This window comes from Rissa tridactyla, chromosome 14 (assembly GCF_028500815.1).
Source record: "Rissa tridactyla isolate bRisTri1 chromosome 14, bRisTri1.patW.cur.20221130, whole genome shotgun sequence".
NCBI classification, from domain to species: Eukaryota; Metazoa; Chordata; class Aves; order Charadriiformes; family Laridae; genus Rissa; species Rissa tridactyla.
This window is the reverse complement of record NC_071479.1, coordinates 470781-498691: the sequence shown is the minus strand read 5'-3', so window position 1 is coordinate 498691 and position 27911 is coordinate 470781. Positions and strand designations below refer to the sequence as shown.

The following is a 27911-nucleotide window of genomic DNA, read 5'->3' as shown; positions in this document are numbered from 1 at the left end:
GCCCGGCTCTCAATGAGCGGACCCAGCGCGTGGCTGGGTTTTTATTTCTTTCCACACTTCTCCCCCGGCCGACCACCTTTTTTTTTTTTTAATGATTGCATTTCACTTGCTGCCCGTAACAAAGCCATCACCTCCGTAGTGACTCGGGGAGACGAGTTACAATTACAAATTACCACCACAATTAGTGCTAGTTCTTAGAGAAATTAGAAAGGGGAGCGGGAGGCCAGCGTGCGATTGATTGCTATTCATCCTGCTTTATGGTGACCTTGCTCTGGAGACGATGATATTCCTTCAGCCTGGAAACCAGATTAAAAAAAAAAAATTAATTGTAAATTAACAGTAATAACACACATTTCCTTTCAATTAATTTAAGCAGAATGAGGGGGCGTGAAGAGCAGGCGTTTGTTAAGGCCTCTACAGTTTAATTATTTTTTTTTTTTTCCATGAGATAATGTAATTAATTTATCGTAGAGGGGTGGGGGGACATGGCGGATCAGGGAGAACAAAGCAGTTAACAGGCAATGGAAAAATTAAGAGCCCATTATGTAAATGTGGCGTGTTTTACAGCCCTGGAGTTGGGGGGGTGGGTATTATGGTGGGGTCTGAGAAATAAGTAAAATGACGAGGCCGGCTGTGCTGGGGAAGGCTGTAATTAGGCAGGGCTGGTGCTGGAGGGGCTGGTGGCACCCCAGAGGCCGGTGGGGGCTCGGTGCACCCCGAGAGCCGGAGCTGGGAAGGGAAGGAACCCCGGGGGTGCTGGGGGCTTTCCCACCCCGCCTCGACCCCGCAGACCTCAGCGAGTTGATGTTGATGAAGCCGGTGGCATCGGCGGGCTCGTAGTCCCCTTGCACATTCATGCTGCGGAGAGAAAGGCACCGTCACTGGGATGGGGGGCACCGGGGGCGCCTGTGGATGCCTTTTGGGAAGGGGGAGGACACGGGTGACCCCAGAGCCAGCTGCTCCCCCAGGGCGGTGCCCGCTGCCACCCCTCATCAGCTGCGGGAGGGTGTGGGGGGCTTGGGGCAGGGTCCCTGCCACCCCCAGGAAGGGGCACATGGCCTCCAGAGCAGGAGGGCCACCCCGATGGCCATCCCCAGGCTCCCCAGGCCCTGCTAGAGACACGGCCCCAGATTTCCCTCCGTGGTCCCGCGTGTGCATCACCACCCTCCTCCCTGCGCTCTTGCATCCAGCAGGAATGCTCGCCCTGTCCCGGAGCCGTCCCCTGGGTATGGCTGTCCCATGCCAGGCCGGGACATTGCCCCAGGTCCCAGGCAGGGGACATTGCCCTGGGAAGGGGACATTGCCCCGGGACGGGCGGTGGTGCTGGAGGATGCCCCCGGCATAATGGGGTTTATGGCCACGGTGGCCGGTGCCTCGGTACGACGCCAAGCGCATCCCGCTCCCCAAAGGTGTCAGCCACCCACCACATCCCAACTCTGATGGTTTCCTACATCCCCAAAACACACGGCTCATTTCCCAGAAACTGCAAACCTTAAAGGAGGAAGGGGGGGACATAAAGAAGAAAAAAAAAAAAAAGAAAGAGTTTACAATGATTTTACCTCCCCTGACGGGCTACAGAAAAACCTCTGTGCTTTTATTTTTGCTCATTCGAGTGGTTCTGACCTGCTCTATAATTACGTTACTTTCTACCTACTGTGCAGAGGCATTTCCACACAGCTCTGCCTCTCACAGCTTTCTCTCGGGTTCCTGTGACGCCGTCACTCAAAGGCTTTCAAACCAGCGATGTAGAAATCAAAAAGAAAAGGAAAATGGTTGGAGACGCAGGGAGAATAAGTGCCCCTGCTTTTCTCTCCCTCTCTCTTTTTCCTCCGTCCCACCCCCCTCCATCCTCCTTTTTTTTCTTCCCTCTTTTTTTTTTCTTTTTTTTGTTTTTAATACTTTATTCATTTAATCTCTCCAAGTGAGAGTGCGAAGCATAATGAAGGGTTGGGACAGATTATTAGGAGCTGTTGATTTTGAGGGGGAGGAAAGGGGGGGAAAAAAGCCAGAGAAGAGAAAGAGAGAAGATAATTTGACATTTACTCCGACTGATCTAAACTCATTCGGGTGTATTTATGGCTTATAAAGTGTTTAGAGAGATTGAAAGGGGTTGAGGGAGGGATGGGGGGGAGCAAGCGAGAGAGAGAGAAAACAACATGAAGAAAAAGGAAAAGCCGGAGGTAAAAAATAATATCGACTTGAAACAGGGTTCGTGCTTCGGCCGGGCGCTCGGCTGGGGGGACGCTGTCCCTGATGTCACCAGAGATGGGATGGAGTGGGATAGGGGGTGGGATGAAGCGGGATGGGATGGGATGGGATGGGATGGAGTGGGATGGGATGCTTGCTGCCACCCCCCCTGCCCACGCTGAACCCCCCAAGCCACACTCACCTCACCAGCTCCTCGTTGTACAGCGACCGCGGGGACTCCCTGCCCAGGATGTAGACCTGGCCCTTGAAGACGGAGAGGCGCACGGTGCCCACCACCGCCTCCTGCGAGCGCCTGATGCACTGCCGCAGGAACTCGCACTCGGGGCTGTGCCAGAAGCCTGCAGGCAGAAGGCAGGGTCAGTGGGGGCACGGGGGAGGCCAGGGTGCCCCGGGACAGCCCAGGGTGCCCATACAGGGTGGACCCCCAGGCTAAGTCCCGCAAGGCAGACCCTAATCTTTTACAGGGGAAGGGATGTGTTCACGGGACTGGGAGAGATGCCAGGACACCCGGGTTCAGCTCTCAGTGATGGAGACCCCAGGTGTGTCCCTTCCCCTTCGTGGCCCTCGGGGTCCCAGCCAGGAGAGGAGGCTGGAACTGGACGTTGGAGAAGAGGCAGTGGGGCCATTCTCCTTCCAGCTCCGCAGGGTGGGGGTGAACGTGGAAATTAAAAGCTTTGTTAAGTTACTATGAAACCGCCACTCAAAAAATACCATCTTGGGAGGGTCAGGTGGAGACAGACAGATGGACACAGAACTGGGGGGGGAAGGAGTTGCCGTCCACCGAAGCCACCGCGGATGCACGGAGGGGCCGTGGCCCTGCCTGCTGCCCCCATGCCCCGTCCTGTCCCTAAGCGGGGTAATTAGCCGGGGAGCCCTCGGAGACCTGGAATAAAGCCTGGGAGATGGAGAAGGAGATAGAGGCAGAGAGAGAAAGAGCCCATTCACCGCCCTCCGGTCATCCCCAGGTTTTATCTCTCCCATCGCCCTCCTGCTCCGCTGGAACATCGGTGCCCTCTCACCTTTCCCTTCCCAGCTGGGCTCTGGGACCGAAGCCATTAAGGAAACAATTTCTTTTGTTGTTTGGCCTCACCAGTCCTGCTCGGGGCTGTATCCTGCAGCCTTGTCCCCGGGGTCTGCACAGCCCTTCCCTGAGGGATGGCGTCAAAGCCCGGCAACCCCTCACCACCAAAACCACCTCCCTGAGCCAGACCCCCGCCTCGGCCACCCCACCATGGCACAGCTGGGGGACTCGGGGACCCCTTCCCCACAATCAGCACTGCTACACCGACAGGGACCCCGGCTCCAGGCAAACACACCCCTCTTTTTTGGTAACGACCCTCCAGGTACAACTCTTCAAACATTGGGACAGATGTAGGGCTGTTGCAGCCCCGTAAAAATAAACCTGAGACATGTTAAAATAATAACCAGCTACTTAAATCCCGACTCTGACAGCTCCAGGTGTGAGGAAACATCTCCCCCTTCTCTCGCCCCCCACCGCAGACACATTCCCCACTGGAAGTGATCCCCCTTAATGACCTTCCCGCCTTGAAACCAGGATCCTGCCCTAATCACGGCGCGGGCAGGGGGACAATGGCATTTCCGCACCTGGCCATACCTGCCGGGACTGAACTGGCTTCAAAGCCACCCTCCACAATGGGATCAATGGGGACGGGGGGAAGATAAACACTAATTCTCCTAAAATCAGGGACTAGTTGCAATAATGAGGTGTTAAAAGAAGGTGAGCTTGAAAGCCTGGCCTCCAGCATGGGGACTCACGGGTGCTGTTTGCACCCCATTGGGGTTATTCCTTGCCTAGGAAAATCTAGGAGCATGCTGAAAATCCCCAGGGATTCAGCATCTGGAGCCAGGGAAACAGCAGTCTCCACCTGGCAGAGGTGGGGAGGGAGAAGCAAAATCATGATTTCCCAAGTGACTCTTTAACCTGGTGGCTTCACAACAAGCGAGTGGTTAGAAACAAACAAACAGGTTTATGCTTAAACTAAAAAAAAAAAAAAAAAAAAGAAAAATTCAAAATAAAGGCAGCCCAGGACAAAGTCTAATAAACATAGCCAGAGGCAGGAGCAGCATCAGAGAGTGAAGTAAGGCTCGAGGGGAAGGTAACCGAGAATTCTGCAGCCCCTGAAGCCCTTGCCCTGCCAGGGCCCTAAAATAGGGCTTAAGCAGCAAAGGGTAATGCCAAGGAAGGCGCAGGAGGGAACATCCTTGGAGAGGAAGGTGCCAAGGATGAGCACAGGCATCAGGAATTGCAGGAGAGAAGACAGCCTGACCCAGTCCCGCTGGATCTGCTGCTGCCCAAAACCCAAGCTCACAGAATCAGGTTGTTTCTAGGGCATCTTCCCATAGAAGATCCCATGGGAATCATCCCAGCCCTTGTGGTTAGAGAGAAACACCTGAAAAGTGATGGGAGGAGGAACTAGGAGGCTGAGAAATCAGAACATATGAAAAATAGAAGTGGTGTTTTTCCGGAGGGCAGGAAATCTCCCTGGTGTGGGGTCTCCAAGGATGCCAGCTCTGAACAGGGCAGGGGACAGAGGAAGAGCCGGGGCACGGGGACACACCGCTGTGCTCAGAGCCGTGCAGCAGCACCTGGCTGTGGGCAGCAGGGTTTTGAGCCTGCCTATGGCATTTTGGGCTAATTCTGCTTCCTTCAACTTAGCACCGGTGACCAAGTCAGAGTTGATCCACGGAGCAGACCCCGGGGCAGTGCTGATGTCCCCTCCCGGGGGTGCCATTCCCGGCCCCCCAGGCACAGCAGCATCATGGCCCACAGCAGGCTGTTCCCCGCAACACCTGGGGACAGAGCTGAGACCCCTCAAACTCAGCCCATGTGGACGGCTGAGCAGACCCCAGCTGGAGCTGCCCAGTGAGCCACAGGAGGAAGGGAAAAGGGCTTTACGGCTGTCCCTAACTATGCGTGTGGTGCCCCTTATGGCTCCCAGCCCACCCCAGCGGTGTGGAAGCCCCTCCGGCAGCCCCTGGCCAAGCCCCAACCCGCAGTGCCCCTGTGTGGGCTGCACACCGCATAGCACAGCCAGGACCCTCCCGTCCCCTCCCGCCAGGGACACGGCACCCTGAGAGCCCCCCCGCACCACGCACCCCTGCGCTTCCCCCTGCCAGGGCACGGGGAGAGGTCTCCAGCTTCAAACCCCACGGTGGGGACGGCCGTGCTGGGAACTGGTGTGTCCCACATCCCGGTGTGCTCAAGCCCTGTGGGGCGAGGGGAGACGGAGAGATGGAGGGGTCGGAGGGCAGAGACGGGGAAAGGCAGTGTGGGGGGGACAACGGGATGGTGAATCACAGCCTGTGAGACGTCCCAGTGTGTCGGATGGGACGAAGCGGCGGCGCAGGGCTGGGAGGGATGCCGGGAGCATCTCCCACCAGCAAGCCCTCGTGGAAGGCGGCATCCCCTCCCGAAGGCAGGCGTGGAGCCCCCTTGGCACGAAGATAGGCAGGGTGTGGGTCAGAGCTCAGCCCTTGGCATAAACAAACCCACCTTTTCCCTCCTTAGCAGCTCGAAACACACACCTGAATTTTACAACCCTGAGCGCATGGACCAGAGGGACCTGCAGTCTCCGGTAGCAATGAGGAGGAGGAGGAGGAAGGCTGGGAGGATGCTGTGGCAGCAGGGCCAGCCCGAAGGACTGTACGTACCATTGTACACCAGCTCGGAGAATTTCAAGGCAAGCCCCTGCTTGATTTTCCGTACTTCCCGGTCCATGGTGAAGGCCTCGATATCTAAATGCGCATGGTATAGGATCGTTCCTGCTGGGGTCTCATAGATACCTAGCCATTTTTCCAGGCAGGGGGAAAAGCAGAAAAAGAGAGAGAAACGAATGAGACCAAAACTGTCAGCAAATGACAAAAAATAATGACTTGGCTGACAGAAGGAGCTGTGGTCGAGCGCATTCAGTCCCAGCTTGCTGTAAAATGCATCTGTCATTATATTCATGCTGGGGCCGAGACAGTCCACTCCGCACCTTGCGGAGAAAATTTCTAGATTCCCCTCTTTGAAGAGGCACTCTGACGAGGCTAAATGACAGGGTTTGGGAACCGATCCCCCCACCGATCCGTACCCAACGGTCTGCGGCTGAAAACCTGTAATTAAAGGAACGACGCGGGGCACAGGCACGGGGAGCGGAGGGCCTGAAATACCCTCCTCTCCCCTCGGCTGGCAAGAAAGAGCCCCGCGCGTCTGCTGCGAAGCAATGAGGCTACCTGGGGGCTGGGAGGGCAACCTCATTTGGGGCTGGGAGGCCCCCCCGGTCCCTTCCTGCCTGCCCCCACCATTACACGAGGCCTGGGGATGGAGGGATGCTTAATTATTTCGGCGACGGGAGCTAACGCTGCGGGTGAGCTGCTCCCTTTGTTCCAGCCGCTCGGGACTTATTTTGCCGCATAACGTGTTTATTCGGTGTTTAAATACGCGGGCGGCCATGCGGTGCTCCGCTCCGGGTGGGATGCGAGTGGAAAGACGGTGGGGGACCTGCTGAGCTACTCCGTCAGCGAACACGCGATGGGCACGGCTGTGACCTGCCCATGGCCAGGGCGGCTCCACCAGCACGTCCCTGTCCCCTGCCCGCCAACGGCTACGGTCCCCTCCCAACACTGGGCATCCATGCTATGGCACGGCCATGGGAATGGCAAAGGACACCCGCACGCTGGGTGTTGCTGGCACGCAAAGAAAGCCCATAGGAAACTGTCCCTGCCAAAGGGGATGTGTCCCCAGCCACCTCCAGCCCCAAGAGGGGTAAGGGAGCCCACAGGGCTGTCATGGGAGCTGAAACCAGCACTGAGGTCTGCCTACTCAGGGCCCTGGAGAGTGGCACAGGCTCAAGCACGACCTGTCCCGGGGTGACCACAGTCCCACAGACACAGCAGGAGCTCTTACCCACCACAGCAGCCCAAGCCACTTCCATCAAACCTCATCTCTATCAGGGTCCATGATCTCGGCATCCTACAGGCAGGGGATGGGTCTCCATCCCAAAGGAGAGCCACCCCCTTCTCCCAGGCCACCCCAGCGGTGTTGCAGCCTGGTCCCCAAGGGCAAGTCACGGGGTGCTCACCGAGCACCCATCCCCACGGGGCTGCTGAATTAACACCAAAACCCAGCCATCCCCACGGGCATGACAGTGGCACAGGGACACAGAGGGCTGCTGTATGCCCCCACCTGCCCCAACCATGAAGCTAAAACAATTAATAATACTTCTCCTTCCCCTTAGGAGGTGTTAAAGCCAATTTGGGCTGACTGAAGGTTTGAGTTCATGTCTTGACCCCCACCTCTTGCCCATTTGCCTGCACCCCTGCCTGTCCCGTTCAAGCTGATGCTAGAGGACCGGGGACCGGAGTGTGACAGCCAGGGTGGCGGGGAGGGGAGCTGACAGCCACGCTCCCAGCCTCGCCACCAAGGAGACAAGAGACACCTTCAAAGTGACACTCACAGCATCTCCAAGTGTCTATTTTCATCTCCCCGTGTTTACAGGAAAAAGACAGAGGTGTCAGCACTGCAGCCTGGCGAAGCTTCAATCACCCCGTAATTACTGCTGGGGAAGGGGGGGGACCGGAGCAGGGGGAGAACATGGAGGGGGCAGCCAAGGAGACAGCTGCCGCTGCTTAAAATTTTCTAATTTGTAACCTTGGCTGTCAGTTCACCTCCATCCAAGCAATTTTGCTGCGCTGAGTGCAGGCTGTCACTCCTGACGGCATCTGCGGGATGGGACAGGACGTGGTGGCTTCCTGAGGGGAAGGGGAGGGCAATGCTGCCCATGGGAAGATGCTGCCCAAATTCCTACCGCTGATCCAGGGCTGAGACCGATGAACCTGGTATGGATTCATCACAGGGAAGGGCTTTTCCAGTTTCCTCTTCCATCTGCTCAGAGCATCGAGGGGAGTAAAAGGGAAAAGGAAGGAGGAAAAGCCCCAGCCAAAGGCAGCGCTCGGCTCTTTTGGCAGCGGCCGTCCCCTCCTTCCCGCTTCCTCCCCACTGATTTCATTTACTTCACTTAATTAGCCCCCCTTCGGAGTTAAAAAGATAATTCGATAATGAGGATGTGAGAAGGCGGGAGAGGCAGGGCCTGGCTCCTGCTCACAGCCAAGAGCCCCCGGCCAAGCCGTGGCCCCCCCGGCCGGCTGCAGCGCCGCTCCCTGGCACCCCATAATTACCCACCCTCCTCCCACTAAAACAAATATGGCAAAATCAAGTTAATAGGGCTTAAAAAGGCTGTCATGGGCATGCTCAGCTTGCCCCTCGCCCATTAGGCCTTAACGAAGTTCAATTAGGAGCTTAGTAAAAATCAATGCAAATGAGTTTTCCTCTCCCCCAGCTCCCCGGGTCTGGGAGGTGAGGGAGAGGAGGCACCTGGCGGGACCTTCGCTGCCACCGTGGGAGATGCCACCTCCATGGCTCTGGAGGGCTCTGGCTGTGCTGCTGACTGCCTGTGCCTCAGTTTCCCCTGCAGAGTGTTGTCCCTGGGGAGAGGGGGTCCCTGTGCTTCCCCCAGGAACCTGCAGAGCCCCCAGCTATCGGGGCCACCACACACCACTGGGATTTAAGGGATCATCTCCCGCCTGCGAGCCTGGGTCCCGTCTCCTGCCCCATTCACCCTAACCCCATCTGGGGTCCAAAATGCTCCTGGCAGTGCAGTGGTGGGGCCACCCCGAGCTGCCCTGCACCCCGAAACCCTTGTGGGGGGCAGGTACCAGCAGCACCCTCCTGCTCCGGCCCCCTCCCATCCCGGCTCTCCATCTCTCATCTCTTGGCACAAATTTCTGGGAGGTTTCTATTAATTCTGTTAAGGGATTGCTCCTAAATCCCAAGGAGCAAAACTGGGGGCAGGATCCCACTCAAAGCAAGGGTGGAAAACCTGCCACCAAGGTCTTGTTCCCCCCGAGGTGCGCGCATCCCCCCCCCCCGGCCCCAGAAAGCCCGGTCCTCCCGCGTCTGCCGGCGCACAAACACGGCAGCGATCGCTTGGCAATGTCACGCCGGAGACAGACATGACAGTTAAATGGGGTTTAGAGAAATTATTAAATGCTGGAAGGGTCACTAGAGCGTGTCAGTGGCTCTTAAAAAAATAAAATAGATTTTGACAAATTACTCAGCATCCTGCATGCAAATGCGCGGGCTGGTGCCTGTGGTTTGGGGGTTTTTTCTTCCTTCTTTACGTTTTAATTTGATTATTCAAACTCAGATCAAATGATTTGGGGTTTTGGTTTTTCATCTTTTGTGGCTGACGCTCTTGCAAAGGGGCCGGTGCCCCACGGTGGGGAGGGAGACCATGGGCTGAGTCTTATCAAAATATTTGCTGATGCTGTGCACGAAGGGCAAGTTTTAAGAAAGGGAGTCTCTAATTAGGTATTAATGGGATTTAAAACAAAAGAGCGGGCACAAGGAGATGGGACGTGGTGATGAGTCCTCTCATTACTTAGTTCTGCACGGGGCAGATCACTGCCTCCGGAGATTTCTTATGAAGCTGATCCTAATGGATGATCAATACCTAGAGTCACAGCCTCAAAAACATGTAGATAAATCAAAGAATTAGCTTTAAAAAAATCCTCAGTGACTTGCATCGGCCTCCTGCACTTTGTAGCTGCGTTATAGAGCTGTGCACCCCCTGGAACCTGCCGGAGCATCCTCCCTCATGACCCCACAGCTTGGCATTTTTCCCACTGGGGACAAGTCTCAGTCAAGACTGGGGTCACTGGTGGCACTGGGACCCCAGGGCTGGAGTGACCAGTGGCTCTGGCAGCAAGCAGGCAGCTGCCTTCGTTAGAAGTGAGAATTCCCTGTCACAGGGAAACCTTGGTCAGAAGCTGATGGGAAGGGAGCAGCTGAGGGCTGCTGGTGTGACCTGAGCCAGAGCACCCCAGTGATGCTGAGCATCCACCATGCCCCCCAGCCAGGGTTTTCCCTTATTTTTGCTGGTTTTAGGGCAGGGATGACACTGCTAGCAGGTGGCCGCTCACCTCTGGACTTCATCCCCACGAAGCGGTTCTCCACAATGTCAATGCGCCCGACGCCGTGCTTGCCCCTGCGGAGGAGAAGGGAGGTTGCAGCAGCCTCAGCCCCACAGCAGGACATGGGCGGCCGTGAGAGGTGGGTCAGAGGGGTGGGCAATGGGGGACAAACCCCAAATGACAGCGTGGCCAGCCCCTAAGCAGCACTGGTGACCATCAGTAGTGACCCCCAGATAAGACAGGCGACAAGGAGATGGATTTTCTCTCCTTTTCTCCTTTTTGCTGTGCCACCAGCCTCTCCCCATCCTCGCTCGCCCCCCATCCTCGCTCGCCATTGGGGCCGGCAGCTCCACAGGCAGCTGTGGCACTTGGGCCACCACAAAATGAACTGTGGAAGGAGACAGGACACACCGCAGCTGTATTCCTGATGGCCGAAGTCATTTTAAAACCACTTAATGAACATTTAAAAAGCGAACTACATGGAAAATTCATTCCCATTCAGCACTGGGGGGAATAAAGGTGGAGGCACAAAGGAGGATGGCCAGGGACTGGGTGGCACTTGGCACAGGAGTGGGTGTCCCCGTGGGTGCTGCTGTATTTTCGGGCAAGACCCTGGGGATGGCTCTGCCCCAGCAACAGCAGAAACTGTGCACGGGGTGGCACAGGGCAGAAAACCCCAAAGGAGCTGCTGCCGCGGAGGCAGAGGGGACACAGGGTGGTGAACCCAGCAAGCATGTCCCCAAGCTCCAAAAAAGCCAACTCTCCACCCAAAAGGGACACTGAGCCCCCTCGGGCAAGCAGGGCAAGGCGATGCCCCCTGGGATGTGGGAGCTGGGGGTCCGGGGCTGAGCTGGGAGCAGGGCAAAGGGTGCCCCGGGGACAGGAGGTGCCCGGGGGCTGAGGCCCCCGCTGCGGGCAGGGCAGCCCCCACCCAACCGTGCGGCTGGGGCAGGTGGTAAACATGGAGGGTGTAAATAAGGCTTTTTAGCCCTCCTTGTGTGCGGGGAGCATAAACCCTGAATACTGTGCTCATGGACTCCGTGCCCAGCTCCGCTTGCTGGCACGTATGGAACAACTGGGACCACCCCATCCTCACGCTGCTGACCACCATCCCGGGGCTTCCACCCCGAGCATCCCGCTTCCAGCCCTCCCTGGGGACCCTGCCCTCGTCCCCACTGGCGGGGGGGTGGCAGCGGTGACAGGGGACAACGTGGCACTCACGCAATGTCGTTCAGGTACATGAAGAGCTCCAGGGCCGAGCAACGAGTGGCTCCGTCCCCGGCGTTGGTGACCTTCACAGGGACACCTGCGGAGGCGGAGAGGGAGGACGGGCAGGATCAGCCGATGTCAGGATCCCCCCGGAACATCACCCCGTGGGCGTTAAATAGATGTGACAGATATGAACTCTAAATAACTTCTTAAAAAGGCATATCCAAGCTGGTGCCGGGAGGAGGCGAGGGGAGGGGGACCCACCCCAGGAGACAAGTGAAATAAATAAATAAAAAAGGCCATAAAAACGTCCCATCGTGTCTCCCCCCCCGGCTTTTCCCCTCTCCTCTCCTTCTCTCTTTTTTAGGGCCTGTGAAATTGCAACCAGGCCCTTAACTAATTGAATTTCACGCTCCGCAATTGTCTTACGGCGCAGCACCTTCTGTCCCACCAGCCCCTGCCGGGGGGGTGCTGACAAATGTGTCCATGTCCCCCCCCGCCTCCACCAGCCTGGGGGGGGTCTGGGGGGACACCCTTACCCCACGGCACGGCTGCTCGCACACGCACGCACACGCACCCCGCGGCGGGGTGCTCCCCACCATGAATTAATTATTGCACCTTTTTTCTTTTTTTCTTTTTTCCCTTAATTTTTTTTTTTTTGGAAGGGCGCTGGGCAGGAGCAGGAGGAGGAGGAGGGGGGGGGATGCTGAATAGAAAGAGGCATTTTTCTTTAGCGGTGTGAAATGAGCAATAAATGTATTAGGAAGCTGACAAGGGGGCTGCGGGGCCCACAAAGAAAAGCAGTGCGGAGTTGGAGGCTAATCCCCCCTCCATCTGCCCTCCTCATTACCATTTAACGCACTATCAGTTGCCAATCAGCCTCAATGCCTCCCTTTCTAGTCTTTATTACGGAGGCGCCCGCAAGAGCCCTGTCTAGTGATGGGGGCTGTCAGCTCCCCCCCACCACCTCCCCTAAACCCCCTATTTTCCAGGGGTTTATAAACTCAGTTGTAAATTGCTATTAAATGTAACTCGCGGCAATAATGAACCTTAAGCTGCTTCTCAGCGCGGGGCCCCCCCCGTGCCCTCCCCTCGTCCCGGCTCTTTCTATTCGCATCCTCCGCCGGGGTATTGGCCAGGGTCCGCTCGGCGGAGAGCCGACGTTGTCGGGGCCGTTGTTGGCGAAAGCTGCTTAGCCTTTAAAATAGTTAATAATTAGATTAAAACTTCAAATAAATTAACTAGGGGCTGAATGGGCTGCCGGGGTGGGGGTGGGGGCTGGCTCCTTGCAGGGGAATCATGATAATGGAGCAGGGATGCTGGCAGCGGGGAGGGGGTCTCCCCCCAGCCTGGGCTGGGCTCGCTGCTGCTGCCAGGATGGATGGTGGCACAGGGATGCCCGTGGCTGGTGGAGGTGGGAGACGCTGCCCCATGTCCCCGCTCTGGGTGACAGCTGCGGGGCTGGGCCCTGCCGTGCGTCCCCTGGGATGGAATGGGGTATCCCTGTCTCCTTTGTGCCACGCTGATAGCACTGCTGGCCAAATCCCCCTGGAGCATCTCCCCAGCTGTGACACTGGCCAGGGCCACCTGTGTGTCCCCAGGGCCACCTGCATGCCACCCTGCAGGAGAAGGACCCCATGCCTGCTGCACCTCAATGTCTGGGGCTTGGACCCCGCTCTGCTCTCAGGGGGGACCCAGCGAGCCCCCCCAAGACACACCCAGACCCTTTGCACACCTCAAAGAGCCACAACATACTGCAAGCACCATCCTGAGCCCCGACTCCACAAGGAGGGAGTCACCACACCTGTGACCACCCCAGGGATGCTCCTGGCTACCGGTGGCCCCTGGTCCTGGCTGAGCAGGGTTCAGCTTCGAGGGGCAGAGACGTGAGGGGATGGCTGTGAGGAGTCGCTTACCCCGCTCAAACTCGATCTCCAGCACGTCGGGGGTGTCGGGAGAGGTGGCCGGATCGCGGGTCTTCGTGTAGAGCCCAGGGGGGGCCTGATTCTGTGGGAAGAGGGAGAGAAGAGGGAAAGTCAGTGGTGTTGGCATTGCCAACCCCACCAACAGCCCCGACCCTGGTGTGCATCCTTCATCCATCCCCAATGTGCATCCCTCATCCCCCCCCAATGTGCATCCCACATCCCTCATCCCCGATGTGCATCCCGCATCCCAAAGCACAGGGCCAGTACGGCGCAGCACCGGCGCTTCCCCAGGCCCCGGGAACAAAGGGGTTGGAGGAATCAGCCAATTTTTCCCCTCAACTTGAGCTCATCTTTTCCTCCGACGCCCCCACAGCTGGAGGCGGGATGGCTGCGGAGAAGCAAGTCAGGCAGGGAAAAGCAGGATGGTGGCAGCGAGCGGCCGCACGTCCCTGCGCCGCGGCCGGGCTTATTCGGTGCTGACCGAAAAAAGCTAATGAGGAGGCCTGACCCCAGCAGGTGCTCCAGGCACACCGGCTCTTTCATGGTGTCCCCGGGGTTAATACACACGGGGGAAAATAGAGGAACAAAGCAAAAACCCATTTCAGAGCACATCAACCTTTATGTGTATTTTTTTTTTCTAGATTTATAGGAAAGAGGCATCTTATCTCCATCAGAGCCAGGCCACCGGAGGCTCGGGTGCCGGCGACGAATTGCTGCAATTGAAGTGCATACCAGAAGAGGGAGGGTGGAAATATAATAAAAAAAAAAAAAGCTTTCCATCCCAGAGAGCAAATGCTTTGAAATTTCGTGTTCCCCCTCAGCACTCATGCACGATGCAACCGCACACGCTGACGCCAAAACACTTGCGGACCAGTGTTTGCAAACTCCTGTCTCTAAACGGACCCCCCACCGAGCCGCAGCTCCAGGAGGCGGAAGGGAGGGAAACTGAGGCACAGGGTGGTGGAAAGGCAGGGCGAGCTGCAGAGCGGGGCTGGACCAACGCTATCCCTGGCCATCAGAGGGAACTTTGAAAAGGAACCTCCAGCTGAGGAGTCACAGCCACCTAAAACCCCTGTTCAAGCATCTCAGGTGGAGTTTCTCCAAACTGAGCCTCTCCTGACAGTGTTTTACGCAGCGGTAGACTGGTATTTCCCCACAAGGCCCAGCTGGTGAGAGCTGGAGCTCTGGGCATCCTGCACCCAGGGCTCTGCCTGCAGCACATTCACAGCAGCCTGGACCCGCTTCCCCTGTGGCTCCTCTCCTTCTTAAAGCACAGCTCTTCTGCTCGCTTTTCCTCCCTCCTCCTCTCCAGCGAGGAAAAAAAGGACAAACTAGAAAGCAAGTTATGGGAAAAAAAAGTGATTGCTTTAAAAAAAGATTTAAGCTTTTTTAAGGGAAAATTAATTTCTCCACAAAAAAAGTTTTCATCTAAAATTTTTAAAGATGGGCAATATGCCTTTTAGTGAAAATTTCCTTTTTTTTTTTTTTTTTTTTAAATAAATAGCAAAGCCCAATCACTGCCAGCACCTGAGGGCAGCCCGCGCAGCTGCGAGCATCCCTGCCACCCCAGCCGCAGCAGGGGGACCCTCTTTGCCTCACCCCAAACCCCGGGGGGCACACCCTGGCAGCAATCGCAGCCAAGTCCCAGGAATACAGACACAGCTACCCTAGCGCACGCTCCAGCGAAATCACCATCAGGCTCCTATTTTATCTCATTTTTGCCCCTTTCCCTTGTTTTAAACAAGAGGCACTGGCAGGCACACCTCCCCCGTGCGCGCACACGCACAAATTACACGGGCTGCGGATTTCAATTTTACATCGTCTGGCCTTTCCTAGCCCTGATCACACTTATTAACTAGACAAACCTGTGAGAGATGATGAAAAACTTTGAGTTCAAAAGGAAAGATTGGGGGGTGGGAGGGGAAGAAATACCGGAAAGTATTAAAAACTCTTTACTAAACATTGGAAGTCAAAGTCAGGTAGTTTCCAATTTTCCAAGCCAACTATGAAAACCCCTATTAAATAAAATAACTAAATAGAAATAAAAGTGACATTTGGCTTGCATTCCATCATTACGGTGTGAGTCTGTCCTCTTTTTATTCTCTCTCCTAAAAGCACAGTTCAAATGACAAATAGTTTGTTGCAGTGTATCAATGCCTCCTATTTATCCTTCCCCGCAGGGGGGCTAGTCCTGCAATGTCATCTTTAAAGGGGAGAGAGGGGAAAAAAAAAAAAGGGGGGGAAAAAAAAAAGGAAGAGTGTGTGGAAAGGGAGAGCAGGAGGGGGGAAGAAAGCAGCAAGAAAAACGGGGCAAAAAGAGAAGAAATTGGAAGCAAATGGTCCATGAAGTAAACCATGATGCAGAGCTATCGATGCCGCAAATGGTTTATTCATCCGGCTGATATTGTTGTGCCCGGGACTGAATGAACTCTTTCAGAGTGCCATATGAAGTTAAAGCAAGTAAATTTCTATCTTTCTCCACATTAGCTGCCTCATTGCCCTTCAATCGGGCCTCACAGAGGCAGAAAATAGCTCAACCATCTGCTTTCAAATCCCTGCGTTTGGCAGGTCCCGGGGGTTTGGGGAGGGGAGCCCGCTGTGCCTGGCACCCCGGATCCTGCCGCGGCCGCCCCGGTGTCCGGCGCTGCTTCCCGGGCTGGGGAAGGGGACAGCAGTGACACCGCGCTCCGGGAAACCACCTCCCGGCGCTGGCGGAGGGAGAGGCGCCTGAGCCGAGGATGCTCGGGGATGGGGTCAGGGCACTGGTCCCTGTTCCCTGCTAAACTGTCCCCATTTTCCGAGCTGGCTTTGCGAAGGAAGCTGGCTTGGCAGAGCTTTGGGCCGGGGATCATCCCCGAGGGGAGGTGGGTGCGGAGGGGTGGGTGTGGAGGGGTGCACTGGGAAGGGTGAGCGTCTGTCCCTTGCCACCTCTGGCCGGAGGCATGACAACCCATCCCTGTGCCAACCGCTTTCCCGGAGGAGGAGACCCTCCGAGGGCCTGGCTTTGCAAAGCCCGACCCGCAGACGCTCTTGTGGAGGGCACCGAAGAGGAGCAGGGTCCCCTCTCCACCTTCCTCTTCCTCATGCCCCGCCGGAGGCACGCGCCAGCCCAAGGGAGCGAGCCGGCTGCGGGCGCCAAGCTCCAGCCGGCTCCTCTCCCTCTCCGCCTGCCTCCCCCTCCTCTCCCCGGATTGTCTAATTAGCGCTGATGGATAGTTTAAGTAGATGCTCAACCCGCTGGAGCATGAAGAGCGCAGGCAGGGGCCAGCAGGCAGCCGGACCACGAGCACTACTGGGAGGTAGCCGGGGCTGGACCCACGCCTCCGGAGAGACATGCCACACTCACCAGCAGCAGCACCCACCACCACTGGACTCTTGGTCCATGGTCCCATGGGTGCCCTTAGGGTCTCCAAGCACCACCCCATGCAAGGGGAGGTTTCCCCCCATTTCCCCCCGGACAGTGGGCATGGGAAAGGGAAGAGGGGTGGGTGACTGGCAGGCACGGGCAGGGGACCCAAGCTGCAGGGGCCAGCCTGGAACTCCGTCACCCGCCACCAGCCCTGCTCTCCCACCAGCGCCTCATCTGTCTAATTGCTCCTTTATTGCTGCCCCGTGACATTGTCCCCTCCGGTGTCACCCTGAAACGGTCCCTTCCCCTATTCACGCCGGCGGCAATTAACGTGCCGGGAGAGGCGGGTGGCAGGGCCTCCCCGCCACAAACGGCCCGCCGTGAAATTTCCAATTAGGCTGCAAACACACGAGACGCCCTCAGCCCTGTGGTTGCCATGCTGGCCAGGCGGCCGTGATCGATTACCTTGGGGTTCTCCAGGATCCCGGCTTCGTAGCTGCGGCAGGCAGGGAAGGAGTGAAAAAGTCGCTGCAGCACCTGCAACTTGCAACCCCAAAACCCACCAGGATGACCCCCCCCCCACTCCCACCATGCCATGAAGATGGGGGTAAATATGTGTTATGGATCTCCAGGGGCTTTCAGCAGGAACCCCTGCAAAGAGCACCTTGGCTTGGGAGAGCCCGGGGGATGGGTGCTGCCACGCGGGACATGGACAACTGTGAAGAAAGGGATGCTGGAGGTTTTGGGACCACCCGTGGACAGCACATGGTGGGGCAGCCAGGGACTCTGGAGGTGTGAAGGGCTGTCCTGGCCACGCAGGACGGGAGGATCAGGGCCCCAGGCTCTGGATCATCAACCCACGGGACCTCCCTGCCCACCCAGCCTCTCACCTGATGTGCATGAGGTTTTCATCCATGCTCCAGGGCGTCTGGGGCGTCACAGGCACCGGGATCCCGTGTTTCTGGCGAGAGAAGGGGAGTGGGGCTGAGCCAGCCCGCAGGGACAGCCAGCCCACACCAGCACCAGCTCCTGCCGGGATCAGCCCTGACCACACAAAGGCCACCAGTAAGGCAGCACGGAGCGAGGCGAACATGTGTGTCCCTGACCCTGGGCAATATCAGCTTTCACCACGAGGGCCACCTCGATGGGGACATCAAAGACACGGTGCGACTGGGAGGAGAACGGCCACCCCAGCCCCACCATGAGCAGAGACAAAGCCTCAGAGCCCGCCATGAACCCAAGGTGGTGTCGGCATGGACCCTGTGTGCTTTTTCTAGGTGCAGGGCAGTGCATTCCCCTGGCTGAGCTCCTCATCAAGGGGAGGTGACATGGGGAAAGGAGTCCCCAGAATCACAGGATGTGCTCCAACCTAAACAGGATGGATGTTTTACCGTAAGGGGAGAGCACACGTGTCCCCACATCCTCGTGCAAACACGTGGCGATGCAGACGCATGGCACACAGGTGGTGGTCACTCTCCTGAGCACAGACACCCTGACCACACCATGCCTGGGGACGCATGGCCCCGCTCCGGCTGCCTCCCTGGCGCTGCGCACAGCGTGAAGCCCAGCTCCCTAACAAGGTCACCGGCGCGCTCAATTATCCGCTGACATTTCAATGGGGGAAATTGCCTGTGAAGACGAGGTGAATACGTGGGGGAATTAGCGGGAGAGGCGACGGTGGCGAGCTAACAACCGGAGCCAGCGGGGACGTCGCCCACCCTGCTGGCACGCTGAGCCACGATGTCCCGGCTGTGGGATGGACACGGTGATGGCCGAGGATGGAGGTGGCAGCTCTGGGTTCCCACCATGCCTTGGCGTATCCATATGGCCCATACATCGCCAGACAGTGCCATTTCAGTCAAGGGCTCGGCCAGCAACAGAGGAGCAGGGGCTGAGCAGAGGCTCCTTGTTTGCCAGGAAGAGGGAAAGAAAATGCTTGTGGTTGTTAAATCACAGTCCTCAACCCATCACCTGAGATGGAAGCAAGGTCCTGAGATACCTCCTACGGCTGCAGAGGGACTAACTCAGCCCCACTCTGGGGGGGATGTTGCCCTAAGCTCATGGGTCCTGGTTTGCTGATCCCACACCATAATTCCAGTGTGGTACCCACTGGGACCCCTGTCCCAGGCTTTGGAGGTGGGTGCTGGGCAGCCTTCGCCTCCTTCTCTCCTGCCTGCAGACCTTGCCCATGGGGGAGAGCAGGCAGGGCTCGTCAATGCTTCACGTGGGCTTCAAAACACAGGCTTGGGCCTGCTGGGAGGGCAAAACACTGCCTGCTGGTGGCAAGGGCTGGGAATCGCCTGGCTTTTCCAGGAAAGAACGAGGTGCCGCCTCTCCCTGTTCCGTCCCTTAGAAGGATGGAGCTGCAGGTGCCTCCCAACCCCCCAGAGCTCCCCCAATTGTTGCTGGGGGAGACCGAGGGCTGGGGACAGACCTCAGCCCCGCTCGGGGTCAGACCAAGCTCCCATCAGCACCTGCCCCCTCGTCCTCATCCCAGCGACCTTGTGAATGTTGGCAGAGGACATTTCACCTTATTTAATTAAAGCCAAGCAATTAACACTGAGGGCTGTTTACACTGAGGGGCCACACTCAGCCACACGGGGCTGGGTCTCCCCATGCCATCGGTCACACCCGTCTCGCCTGGGATGTACAAACGCATCTTCCAGACCCAACTACCCACCGATGGCCATCCACGACCCCCACTTGATTTCCTTTTCCAGGCAGCTCTCTGCCCTCTGCCTCCTCCTGGCAGACGGGGAAGCTCGTGCTCCCCAGCCCATCCTTGCCCCACACCGATTTTCCATGTTATTGCTTCGAAGGGGATCCTCCAAGCCCAGACCCATGGACCAACGTCCACTGAGCCCAGGCAGCCTTGGCTGGGGTGAAACATGCCGTGACTGAGGAGGGATCTCGTTTTCAGGGCACAGCCACAACGAGCTCCATCCCACCTGGCTCTGCCCACTGCGATGGCTCGTCCTGGAGCAGCATCCAGGAGAGCTCCACCTTGCTTTTTAAGGTCTTCCAGCCTCTGCTGGTTGCAGGGATGAAGCGGCTGCCGGAGCAAGGCAGGCTCCAGCCCCCGGGGCCGCAAATCTATGGCAAGAGCTGTGCCACGGTGGCATGGGTCCCTGCTTTCCCCGGCAGCGACTGACCCCCAGACATTTACTGGATGATCTTTAAGGTCCCTTCTAACCTGAACCATTCTAGGATTCTATGATCGTCGCGTTATAACCCCCCAAGTGCAGAAGCGAGTGCATCCAGGTGCTGAAAAGACCTGGCCACGCATCTCCCTCTCCCAAGCATGAAAAAGAAGGGACACCTCCCCCCTCTTGTTTTTTTTAAATGCCGAACATAACCAGAGACCGAGAGGCACTACAAACCCTCGACCCCAACCTTTTCTCTTTGAACGGGGCCCCAACCCATTTCATTTCCCTTTTCCCCCCCTTCCAAACAAAAAAAAAAACCAAACACAACCCCAAACAAAACCCCCAAACCCAAAACACATGTTCCATTTTCCATATAATAAAACCGCAGCGCTCTTAATAACTCCCCTATTTGACAATTTGTTTGGCAACATATGGAAAGCTCTCGTAAACTCGCCCCTTCATAATACAATGGCAGATGGCAAACACAATCCTCAACACGCCGCTCTCAGCGGCCCTAATGGGCTCAGAGGGCTCCTCGCCCCGCGCCGCATCCCTCCGGCTCTGCACCTCGCCTTCCCAGAGATTACCCAGGCAGCCTCGATGGCAGCTATTTAAAAACTGAAGCAATTTTCTGGTTTATGCACAGAGCTGCCTTTTCCCTTTTGATTGATTGAGCCGAGTTGTCAAGCATTTCCATGAAGTCGCTAAAAAATAAAGGTACCCTGGTGGGCACATAAAAACCTGATGCAAAAGTTCTAATATGTTTTATTGCAACTTGTACTTCAAAAAGGAAGGGACAACAAAGGCAAACGTATTTGCTTTGTCTGTTAACGCAAGTCAGGGAGCTGGGACCCGTTTCCTTGGAAAGCAGGTTACCATTAATAGCCAGGTAATTATGGGGCTTTTAGAAAGGAAGGAGGAAAAAAAAGGGGGGGCGCGGGGGAGGGCAGAAAAGCTGACCAGAAGTTTCCAGCGTGGTGCTGCAGGGGGGCTGTGCAGGGCGTGCTGCTGTTGCCCACCAAGCCACGGTGGGCATCCCGTGACCGTCCCCAGCATCCCGCCACCGCTCTCAGCATCCCATGCCCACCCTGAGCATCCCTACCTTGGCGTAGTCCATCAGCTCGCGGCGCCCAGGGAAGCGCTGGTAGAACTCGGGCAGCCTCCATGGTGCGACAATCTGGCAGGAGGGCAGGAGCATGAGAGGAGAAGCCCCCGGCCCCCTTGCAGCCCCCGGGCCCCCTTTTCCCCTCAGCATCCCCCTGGGCTCCCAGCAGGAGAGGGCTCCTGGCATCCCTAGGGATCTGTGACCCATGGGGTGTTGGTCCCCCAGCCGAAATTTAATCTCCCTGCGGAGGGTGGAGTAACCCAAACCCCTGATCCTAAACAAGGCGCTGGATGCAGCATCGATTATCCAGCAGCTGCCTTGGTACAGTTTTCTCCACGGCCTCGTGGTGTTTGGGGTAAAATAGGTCAATTAAAGATCATTACAGCCCCCTCAAATGCCAAAACGTCGCTTCGTGCAGCTGGCAGCTTGTTAAAGCAAAGCACGGCCGTTCGCGTCAGTGTTAAAACAAAATTCCCCACCAGCTGGGGAGGGAGCCAGGAGCCTGGCGGTGGGGACTCAGGGGAGAATTTTGGGTGCCTTACCTTGATATTAGGACACAGGGCGTAGCAGGTGAGTTCGAACCGAACCTGGTCGTTGCCCTGAAACACAGACAGGAGATGCTGAGGGCTCCCCCGCACCGGGGCAGGTGAGGATGTGCTGTTTCCCTGCCTGTGGCTGCTGTCCCTGTGCAAGGACGGGATCAAAATCCCTCAGCCGGGAGCTAGAGGGGTCACGTCTCGCCATCTCAGCTCTGACCAACACACGGGACAAGTCGCTTCGTGGGAAAAGCCTCCCAGCCCGTGGCTCGGGAGACCCTCAGCTGCACGGGGCATTTGCAAATCCCCACGAGAGCCAGGAGGGATGTCCGGATGACACTATGAGGGACTTGTAGACCCAGGCTCTCTGTGCAAGAGGGGGATCGTACCTATTCTCCCAGAAATGACACTGCAATGGGATTGCTGGCTATTTTCACTGGAAAAGCAAGGCCTGAGGCTAAGGAACCATTTATCTCCTCCGTTGCCCCAGCGCAGTGGGAGGGGGTAATGGATGCCAGGACCTGAGCCAGATCTGTTCCATGGGGTCACTCCTGGTCCCTCTCCGTGGCTATTTTGAACCCAAACCCACCTTTCCTGGTGCTTCTGAGAGAATTGGACACCAAGAGATCAAAGCCCCAATGCGGCTCATCCAGCTGACTCCGAGGGAGCCTGGCTCACCCCAAAGTCACCCAAGAGCCGTGCTCTCCCCTGGGCTGGCGCTCCTGAAAGCGGAACTAGTGGAAACCCAGATTTGGGTATTTTTTCCCCCTGCAGGCATCAGAGGATACATGGAGGGAGAGGGTGAGGGGGGAGGAAGACCACAGTGTCCAGGAGGATTCAGGAGCTCATAATTAAATAGTTGAACCTCCCTTTATCTTAATTGGCCCGTGCTGATGAGATACTACTAATGAGGCCAGGTAGTCAGGAGGGGGTGAGGTGTGAGCCTGGGAGTTATTAGCACTTCCCAGGGAATAGCACTCACCAAAGCCTATTTTCCACCAGCACCAAGGGGCGTAAGGACCCCCCCCTCCCCTGCTCTTGGCCCCGGCCTGGAGGATACATTTACAGCTGGGCTCGGAAATCCCTGAGGACTATTACACGCAGGCGAGAACATCCACCAAAGCACTCATTTCCCTTACAGGCCCAAAACAAGTCCATCTGCTCCGGCAGCGGAGACACCGCAGATGGCCCGCATTTAAGACGTCGCAGCCGGGGACCGGGGACGGGCGCAGCCGGGTCGAGTTACCCGCGGTCCGACCCTGCCTGCGCCCGTGGCTTAATGGCCTGGGGAGCAGCCGAGGGTGCCCCCGCGAGCGGGAGGGATGCTGGTGGTACCCAGGAGCAGAGGGTACATCATCGCATTGGGGGTGCATTGCGCCAGGGCACCCTTGAGCATGGGCTTTCAGGAGAGACCGGGGGAGATGGACGGGGGGAACCCATGGCAGCAGGAGCAAGAGTTATTTCAGCCATGAAACCTCCCAGCCCCACAGCTGCCCCTCTGCCCGTCTCCCCGGTGCCAGCATGCCCCTTGGCTGTCCCCTGGCTACATCCAACACCCCCCTTCTGGCAGGGTCCTCCGCCATAGTTAGGGACCCCCAAACCCATCCCCTTGCACTCAGACCCCTCCAGGTGGGCACCTCGCCTTTGCCCCTGCCTCAACGAAGGCGCAATCTATGCTTCAGGTCCTTGTGGGATGGGGACGAGGAGGCACCCGGCAGGTCCCAGGTGCATGCACAGCACCCAAGGACCACTGATGACAGTGTCACCCTGCCCTGGGTGTCCCCGCACCGGGCTGGGCAGCGTGCAGCCAGGGGCTGGAAGTGGCAGGGGGTGACCCACGGTCACATCAGGCAGGTCCCACGCTCCCAGCCGAGGATTCCCCCTCTCTGGGCAGCGGCTGGCCCCGGGCATCCTTTCCATGGTCTCTGGCTGCCTCTAGCGGCAAAGTGCCCTCCCTGCGGCCGGCGGCGACAGCCGGGGATGGGGACAGGGACCGGGGCGGTGACACCCTCCCCGGGGTGCCCCGAAACGCCCCGGGTGGTGCTGGCGCAGCCCCAGCCGGGTCCTGGCCAGGGCAGCGCCTGTCTGCGGCAGCTTTTAGAAAGCTGGTAACAAAAGTGGGGGTTCGGCGGTGACTCGAGCCTTCCCGGCAGCCAGAGGGAACCGAAATTGGGCACAGAAATCCCAGAAGCAAGAAGGAAGTGTCGAAACAACAGCCGGGCTTCGCACAGCCCCACCGGGGCACCCACAAAACACCCTGTGCACCCCCCCGGCACCCACAGCCTGGCCAATGGACAGACTGAGTCGCCCCCCCAAAGCACCCTGTGCCAATATCCCCCTGGTGCCCCCCTCCTCCCTCACCTTGCCAGTGGCCCCGTGGGCGACGTACTGGGCTCCCTCCCTCTGGGCAATCTCCACCAGCTTGCGGGCGATGCAGGGCCGTGCCAGTGCCGTGCCCAGCAGGTACCGGTCCTCGTAGAGAGCGTTGGCCTGCACTGCCAGCCAGATGAACTCCTCCACGAACTCCCTGCTGATGTCCTCGATGTAAACCTGCCGGGATGGAAGGAGACCTGCGATGGGAGCGTGGCTGGGGGGAATTCCAGTCCTCTGCATCTTTGGGGATGGTGTAGCAAAGGGTCTCTTTGCCTCCCATTTCCTAGTGCTGCTAAAAAGCTTTAGTTCAAAACCTCTGGAAAAGGGATTCCTCACTGGCACTTTGTCACACCTGTGGTGGCCGCAGCCATGGGGTGTGCGAGACCCCAGGGCTCAGCCCCACAGCGGGGGGAGCTCAGAGCCCCCTGGACACCGTGAGGGAGGGACACTGTTACCTTCTTGGCCCCCAGAGCCAGCGCTTTCTTTTGTGCTGCCTCAAAATCTTCTTTCTGCCCGATGTTGGCCTGGAAGGATGGAAAAAAAAAAAACAAAATGGGTTTGAATAGTGACCACAAAACCCAGCACAAGACCTCGGCATGGGGCATCGTGCAAGGCAGGGCACGGCCCATGCTAGCTGGGCTTGAGGCCACCCGGGATGGACAGGAGGGGGTTCCCCCCCCCCAAGATGGCATATCTTGGGGACATACTTCCCCCTGCCAAGCCCCATAGCTCTGCCCAATGTGCTGCCCTCATTAGCGGAGGGTCATTTGCTGGCAGGGACAGGCTGTGCCGCAGAGGGCTGACAAAGCAGCACCCGGGCTGGGCGATGGTTAACCAGCGAGAGCGGGGTCACCACCATGGCCACGTACAGGCCAGGCCCCTTGTCACCTGCCCCACGTCCCCAGACCCATAGCACAGCACCCCCTCCACCCCCAGCCCCCGGGGATGGGGTGCACGTGGGGCTCACCAGGTAAGCGACGACATGGTAGCCCTGCTCCTTCAGCCACACCAGGATGCAGGAGGTGTCGAGGCCCCCGCTGTAAGCAAGGACCACTGTGCCCTTGGGCTGAGCCATGGCCCTAGCAAAGCAAAGAAAAAAAGGGTTCATGATAGCCCCAACCCCTGCCCCAAACATCAGCCTGCTCCATCTCAGCACAGGGATGCTGCAGCCACCAGCCATGACACCCTCCCTGGTGTCCCTGAACTGGCCACGGGGCCATCGTGGTCCCGCAGGGTGCTGAGGGCAGCGAGGGGCGAGGGCTCTCCCACGATGGGATATTCTGGGCAAAACAAACATTATCCAGGGGACAAACAACCAGGCAGCTAAAGCAAAGCCCGCAGCAAACTAAACACCCGGGGCTGGCAGCGGCTTGGGTAGGTGGGGGAACGCGTGGGTAGATGGAGCTGCCGGTGCTGGGACAAGCTCTCTGATTAAAACACGGACCCCCCCAGGACTGCTTTTGCTCACGGACAACAAAAGCTGCTGCCATCGGGTGCTGGTGGTCCCATGGGACCAGGGTCAGGGGCAGCACATCGCACCCAGGTCTGGCTGAGAGCCCTCCTCTGCCGTGCCAGGCTGGGGGCAGCGGGGAGCGCGGGAAGGGATTCATCATGGCATCAGGAGAGATCAGCTGGACCAACAGCCCTCCTAGGCTAGGAGGAGGAGGAGGGGAGAGCTGGGGATAGAAGAAAAAGCCATGGCGTTGTGGCCACATCCAGGCTGTGGCTCCCAGCCAGTGAGGGCATGCTGCCGGCTGGGGCACCCAGCGGCAGCCGGGTGATGGAGGAGACCGGGGCAGCCATGGAGACTGCTTTGCCCTTACCTTTGCTCCACGCGGCTCTTGCTCTGGCAACCCCAGCACAGCCTATCCCACGCTCTGCAAGCACTCTGCAACGCCGGGGAGATGGGGCTCAGACACAGGCACCCGGCCGCTGCAGAGATGCAGCCCGACGCCTTGCTCAGGCATGACCCGGCACGTTGGGGCCCTGTGCCAGCGCCGGCACGGAGGAGCTGTGGTGGCAGACGGGCACAGCTGCCCACTGGCTCAGCAGCGAGCACCCACTGGCACCGTGGGTGTGTGATAGCTGCAGGGCTGGGGCGCTCGGCAGCATTCCCCACAGCCTGGACCCACAGCTAATTAACGTTTAATGGGCTTTTGTCCTAATTATGCTGTCGCATGTTTCTTATCAGCCTGAAACACCTATGTGGAGATTTAGTGCCCCTCACCCTTGGGCTGAGGAGATGGAGGACTCCAGCCAGCGACAGGAGATGGTGAAGGAGGCAGCAGCCCGGAGCTCAGGGGGAGGGACGGGGGGTCCCGCTGCGGAAAGGGACTCGGGGCTGTCCCCATGGTCCCCGGCTGGCCTGTGAATCCCAGGGCCCCAGGAAGAGGTGATGCCAGCTGACCCTTGGCCGGGGAAGGCGGGCGGCAGAGCCGGCCAAATCCCGTCCTGAGCAGCTTTCATGCTGCTGCTGCTGCTACCAAGTCAGCAAAATCCTGCTCCTGCTTGTGCAAGACGGGGAGGGTGCTGTGCCCAGCTCCCCAAGGCTGGCCCACCCAGCACCTTCTGCAGCGGGATGCAGTTACACTGGGGTGTACCCCAGCACCCCGCTCCTGCCAGTGCAGTGTGGGGCCAGTGTCCCACGGGACACGGCTTGGAGCCAGCCCAGGTCTCTGGCAGCGCTGTAACTGCAATTTGGCTCCCTGAGCCTGCCAGCGCCCGTTGGGCTTGTGCAACCGGCATTTCCCTGTCCTTGGGGCGCTGTGGGTGTGCCGAGCTGGGCCCCTGCCCGGGGAGGCCCAGACATTCCCTTCCTCACCAGGGCATTTACAGGAAGGCACTCGCACTTCCCGAAAGGGCCCAGCCAAAGCATGACACTGCACCCGCAGCTCCTTGCTGGGCAAATGCCCTCCTTTACCCCCACAGCCCATCCCTGCTGTGGCTACCAGCATTGCCATGGTGGCTGCCAGCCTGACAAAGCACCTCTGAGACTGGGCACGCTCGTTTCACAAGTGGCCCAGCAGGGGGTTAGAGGAAGCACCTCCAATTTTTGCCTGCCCGGACATGTTACACCGCCCAGGTGATGCCCAAGGGACCTGGGGCACCTTGCCCTAGGGAGACGTCCTACATCCAGGGAACATTGCAGGGCCACCAGTGTTCCCAGCTACGGAAATAAGGCTCGTGCCAAGCCCGCCTGCCCAGGAAGTGAGAGCCTGAAGTTTTGGCGTTGGGTAGTAATAAATCAGAGCAAACAAAGCTCAGGGAAGGGGAACGCAGCGGGACTTTCTCAACCCTGATTATTATTCTGTAGCAATTTCCGCGTGACTTGGGGCAGAGTTCGACTCTGGCTGCTCTGTTCCGCAGGAACTCTGTGCTTTTGTTTTTAAAACTAAGAAAAAACAATAATATATATATATATATAAAAAAGGGGAGGGGAATAAAAAGCCTGAAACTTTGGTAAGGAGAGAAATTGCCTTGGCCAGCCGGGCTGGAAGAGCAGCCTCTGCTCCGGTGAGTGCTGCCTGCGGGTTGGGATGGGGCAGGCAGCGCGGGCAGGGGCTCCCCAGGGGTTCCTACAGCTGAGGCGTGCAGGGATGCGCTCGCTGGTGCTGGGGTTTGCCTCAGCATCATTCCTCCACCTGGTGGGCGTCCCATCCTGCCCCCCCAGCATCCTCAGAGCAGAGCAGGGAGGGTGCAAGGTGGTGCCGGCTGAGGTCCCAGCTCCCCTCCCCGGGGGTGGCCAAGCCTAGGATCCCTGTCAGCGAGATGGGACTCATTGCAACCCCCTGCCCCTTCCAAAACCGAGCTAGGTGGGGCTTGACTGCAGCCTGCTCGGACCCCCCCTTGCCCTGCTCCTGCAGGGACCAGCGAGCCCTTCTCCAGCACCCAAGGGTACGTGAGACCTGTGGGTGGGTGGAGAGGGGACATGGGCCAGGTCCCCAAGGCAAAGAGCCCCCTTTCCCCTTGCCCCCACCCCTATGCTGTGTCCGCACTCACCCACTCCCCGGGGCCTGGCTGCCCTCGGCGCTTCGGTTCAGTGCCTGGAGCACCCTCCTCTTCTTCCTCCTCCCTTACAGCCGGGTG

At 58.1% G+C, this 27911-nt stretch overlaps 1 protein-coding gene across 2 annotated transcripts; it reads right to left on the bottom strand.

Moving 5' to 3' along the window:
* Window positions 1-11: 11 nt before the first annotated feature.
* On the bottom strand, window positions 12-27903 carry ASS1 (argininosuccinate synthase 1). 2 transcript variants are annotated; one of them, XM_054221066.1, is made up of 16 exons: window positions 27825-27903; window positions 25649-25713; window positions 24793-24904; window positions 24281-24349; window positions 23814-24002; window positions 21459-21515; window positions 20914-20988; window positions 17556-17626; window positions 17131-17161; window positions 13308-13398; window positions 11404-11488; window positions 10192-10256; window positions 5881-6012; window positions 2390-2546; window positions 793-858; window positions 12-296 (listed from the first exon to the last, which is right to left on the bottom strand). In XM_054221066.1, exons 3-16 carry the CDS (start codon window positions 24898-24900, stop codon window positions 242-244), a joined length of 1251 nt encoding a protein of 416 aa, XP_054077041.1. In that variant the 5' UTR covers window positions 24901-24904; window positions 25649-25713; window positions 27825-27903; the 3' UTR covers window positions 12-241. The 2 variants fall into 2 exon arrangements, with proteins under 2 accessions (XP_054077041.1, XP_054077042.1); XM_054221067.1 differs by lacking the exon at window positions 25649-25713 and having other exon boundaries at window positions 27825-27878.
* Between the last annotated feature and the right edge of the window lie 8 nt (window positions 27904-27911).

Excerpts from the sequence above, each read along its gene's own strand:
- ASS1 (XM_054221066.1), bottom strand. The coding sequence starts at position 24,900 with ATGGCTCAGCCCAAGGGCACAGTGGTCCTTGCTTACAGCGGGGGCCTC. Across the intron at positions 20,989-21,458 it reads CCCTGTGTCCTAATATCAAG|ATTGTCGCACCATGGAGGCT; the intron begins GTAAGGCACCCA and ends CCCTCCTGCCAG. Across the intron at positions 11,489-13,307 it reads GGAGATCGAGTTTGAGCGGG|GTGTCCCTGTGAAGGTCACC; the intron begins GTAAGCGACTCC and ends CCGCCTCCGCAG.